This window comes from Entamoeba nuttalli, assembly GCF_000257125.1.
Source record: "Entamoeba nuttalli P19 unplaced genomic scaffold asmbl_2085, whole genome shotgun sequence".
NCBI lineage: Eukaryota > Evosea > Mastigamoebida > Endamoebidae > Entamoeba > Entamoeba nuttalli.
In genome coordinates this window covers 486-4,719 of record NW_008575062.1, presented here as the reverse complement: position 1 = coordinate 4,719, position 4,234 = coordinate 486, and the positions used below count along the sequence as shown (strand labels likewise).

Genomic DNA, 4,234 nt, shown 5'->3' with positions numbered 1-4,234 from the left:
GTTTCTTAATGAGTTAAGTTTGATAAATGACATAACAAGAAAGAAATTATTAATACCATATTCAATCAGTGTTTAGTTAGAAGAATTTTTATTGAATCAACCCATTTTCTTATTTGAGGACTATGATGAAGTTGTAACAATGTTAGTTCCCATAAGCATGAGTTGATTGCACCTGAATGGTCTGGTTGTTGGACTGATGGATTATAAATACCAAATCCATTTTCTTGTTCAATAAGACCAATAAAAGTATCCCGATATCTTTTAAAGATCCAAGTGAGAACAGCACAGAAGTCTAAAGCTATAGAAGAGTCACAGTTCAACATCATAATTAATATTCTTTTAACAAATGAAGCAACTCTAACTGGAGGCAATTGTTTAATATCAAGAAGCATAATTTTTAAAACACCAACTAATTTTTGTCTATTATCAATGTGTTGTTCTCCAATAAAATCATCTTGGAATAATAGAATTTGGTCTAATACCTTATACATTGATTCATAAAATTGAACATTATCAATTGTAACAAGGAAATTTTGAAGTTTTAATGTATTAAAAATAGTATAACAGACTCTAATAGTATCAATTGGTTGTAATTTGTCTGCTTTGTTTTCAAGTAATTGTTGTAATAATTTGATAATATCTAACATAAAGTCATAATTAATTTTATGAGTGTGAATAGACATTCCTTCTAAAACTAAAGGAACTAATGGAGATTCTTGATTTTCTTTTAATACTCTAAAATATGTTCTGAAGATAGTATCTAAAACTAACATATTATATTTCTTTTTTTCTTCAACACTGTATTTAGTTTCAATTAATTTGACATCTTTATCAAGTTTTCTTTCAATTCTTAATTCTTTTAATTTCTTTCTTGATAACTTTTGTTTTTTATGATCAACATGTTTTAACTCCTCTTTTCTTGGGTTAGTTTTAATATTAAATGGATTAATTTCTTCTGATGTTGATTCAACAACAAGAAATGGACGAATAGTGTTTGGATTACATTCATAATTTTGTTTTTTAACGGTTTGAGCAATTCTTCTAACAATTTCTAATGTAACATCTCCCCTTAAATCATCTTGAATAACTTCTTGTAATGATTGTGAAATAGGATAATTGAATTCTTCATTTGATGAAAATAAGAATACCATTGAAAGTTCAACTAATGTAATGTGAAAATTAAAATGCCAATTTCTTTTTAATAAATCACATAAAACTTTTAATAAAATTTGTGCCATTGCTGTTTTAACAACACTACCTTTTATTAATAATCTTTTAAATGATGGTTTCATAATTTCACTCTTTAACAATGAAATGAACTTTCCATAATAAGATATTAAATTTTGTTCAAATGTTACTCTCTTTCTTACTGCAATAGAAAGTGTTCCTTTAGCTGATGTTAATAATTCATTACTTTTAATAATATAATCTGGACGAATATCACAAAATACTTTTGTTAATGAAAAACGGGATAATCCAGCTATAGCCATATTTTTTGAAGAACAAAAAGATAATAATTCTCTCAGAGCTAATGGAAAATCTGTTGAAGTAGTATCAGAAATGATTGAAGTACAAAGAGAGGCAATTCTTTTTTTTGCTAAATCAATATTAATAATAGGAGATTCTTCAACTTCATATTTTGGTAATTGGTCTTCTTTCAACACATCATTTTCAGTTATATTCATATCAGTTTCTCTTTCTTTTCTATCATCATCTTCATTTTCTTGATTTTCATCATCATCACTCATTTCTTCTTGATTCATATCTTCTTCGCTCATTTGATATTGTTCATCATCGTAGCTCATCTTTTTGTCTTGTAAGATCTTCATTTTTATTACTCTTTTAAGGTTTTTTGATGTACTATTAAAATAGTAAAAGAATGATAAAAGAAATGATTTGATAAAAAACAAAAAACAATCAAGGAAATCTTAATAGGTTTTTATGGAACAAAAGCAGAAGAAACATACTCATTTTAAAAAGGCAAAGAAACCATCTGACACACAAACCACAACTAACAAAACAAAAAAAAGAGAAAATAAGAAATTATTTTCAGTTAAACCAAAGATTCTTGAACGACAAAAAATTGAAGAAGAAATTAATGAATTAAATTCAAGAATAAGAAAAGAAACACCAGCAAGAGGAGTTAATCCACTTTTAAGTGAATCTAAAATAGGAGAAGATTATTCTATTAGTTATCCTGATGCTAAACGATTTGATCAATTTCCTATTAGTAAAGCAACAATTCAACTTCTTAATAAAAATCGTTTTATTACAATGACACCAATTCAAAGAGCTGCTATTCCACATGCATTAGCTGGAAGAGATATTATTGGAGCTGCAAGAACTGGAAGTGGAAAAACATTAGCATTTTTAATTCCACTTATTGAATTTATGTATCGTTCACGATGGACTGAATTAGATGGGTTATGTGCAATCATTTTATCACCAACAAGAGAATTAGCACAACAAATATTTGATGTATTTGCTTCGATAGCAGGAGAACGTTTTACTGCTGCATTGATTACAGGTGGAAAAGATACAAAAGAAGAAGCTAAAGTTATTCGATTAATGAATGTTTTAATATGTACTCCAGGTAGATTACTCTATCACTTAGACAATACACCTCATTTTAATACAACACCACTACGGATGTTAATTTTAGATGAAGCAGATAGAATTCTTGATATGGGATTCAAGAAAGATCTTACAGCAATATTAGAACATCTTCCTAAACAAAGACAAACAATGTTATTCTCTGCAACACAAACAAAATCTGTCCAAGACTTAATTCGTTTATCATTAAGACATCCAGAATATATTTCTGTTGATGAAAAAGCACAACATGCAACTCCAGAAACATTAAATCAAACATATATGTTACTTGGTGATGGAGATAAAATTAATGTTTTATTTTCATTTATTAGAACACATACTAATTCTAAAATGATTGTCTTCTTCCAAACAACAAAAGAAGTTAGATTTTTCTTTGAAACATTCAAAAAATTAAGGGTTGGAGCAGTGTTATATTTATTATATGGTCGTCAATCACAAAATAGTAGGAATGAACAACTAAGTACATTTACAAAAGAAAAGAGAGGTATTTTATTTTGTACTGATATTGCATCTCGTGGATTAGATATTCAAGGAGTAGATTGGATTGTTCAATATGATTGTCCTGAAGACACAGCACAATATATTCATCGAGTCGGAAGAACAGCACGAATAAATCATAATGGTCAGGCATTATTATTACTTACACATAATGAAGAAGCATTTGTTGAACAATTAGAAAAAGCTAAAGTGCCATTGAATAGAGTAGAACCAAATATTGCACGAATGAAGAATATTGCCAATGACATCACTGAGTTAATGATTGAAGTTCCAATTATTAAACACTATGCAGAAAAGAGTATTGATGCATATATTTATAGTTTAACAAAGATGCATAATAAAGCTGTTTTTGATTCAGAAAAAGTTGATGAAAAAGCAATGAGACAATCCTATGGATTATTTGCTGATAAACTAGAAGAAACAAACAAAGAAGACCATATCAAATTTGAAGAAGAAGATGATGATGATGTTGTAGAAGAAGCTGCTACAAAAGCTGAAGAAGAAGATGACGATCTATTAGAAAAGGCAGACGAACAAATTATTGAAGAAGTTAAACCAAAACAATTTGACATTTCACTTAAACCAAAACGATTAACCAAGAAAGCAATTCACTCAGTTGGAACTTACATCAAATTTGAAGACTCTGATACTGAACAAGACAACCAAAACGATTTAGTTGAAAAGATGGAAGAAGAAATGAGAGTTGCTGATATTGAAGATAAAGAGACTGCAAAAAAAGAATTGAAAATCAAACGAATGAAAAAACAAAGTGCATTGACTGGATTTGCAGACGTTGAAATTGCTGATGACAGAAAAAGAAAGAGTAGTCTTACTGAATCAATGAAAGAACCAAAAACAAAGAAAACAGCAGAAGAAATGCTACAAGAAAAATTAAAAGGAAGTTCATTACTTTAAAAAACAGACATTAACTTTGATTGACTTTTTGATTAGAGAGTATTTTGTGTTTATTCATAAATTAAATCACATTTAAATGTAAAATTGGTGACTATTTGTTGAATAATTTTGATGTCTAAAAATAAATTATATTTTTAATTGAATATTTATTCTATTTTTGTGTATACTAAATGAGATAAATACAGTATCTGGTTAGTCTTCTTGTTTT

At 27.9% G+C, this 4,234-nt stretch overlaps 2 protein-coding genes across 2 annotated transcripts; one reads left to right on the top strand and one right to left on the bottom strand.

Moving 5' to 3' along the window:
- Positions 1 to 65: 65 nt before the first annotated feature.
- Positions 66 to 1,805, bottom strand: ENU1_008560 (CBF/Mak21 family protein; the record flags this gene model as incomplete). Its single annotated transcript, XM_008856613.1, has 1 exon — positions 66 to 1,805. The coding sequence occupies one exon, from the start codon at positions 1,803 to 1,805 to the stop codon at positions 66 to 68; it is 1,740 nt and encodes a 579-aa protein (XP_008854835.1).
- Positions 1,806 to 1,941: 136 nt separating this feature from the next.
- On the top strand, positions 1,942 to 4,026 carry ENU1_008550 (DEAD/DEAH box helicase, putative; the record flags this gene model as incomplete). The annotated part of the gene is made up of 1 exon (XM_008856612.1): positions 1,942 to 4,026. One exon carries the CDS (start codon positions 1,942 to 1,944, stop codon positions 4,024 to 4,026), a length of 2,085 nt encoding a protein of 694 aa, XP_008854834.1.
- Positions 4,027 to 4,234: the final 208 nt, after the last annotated feature.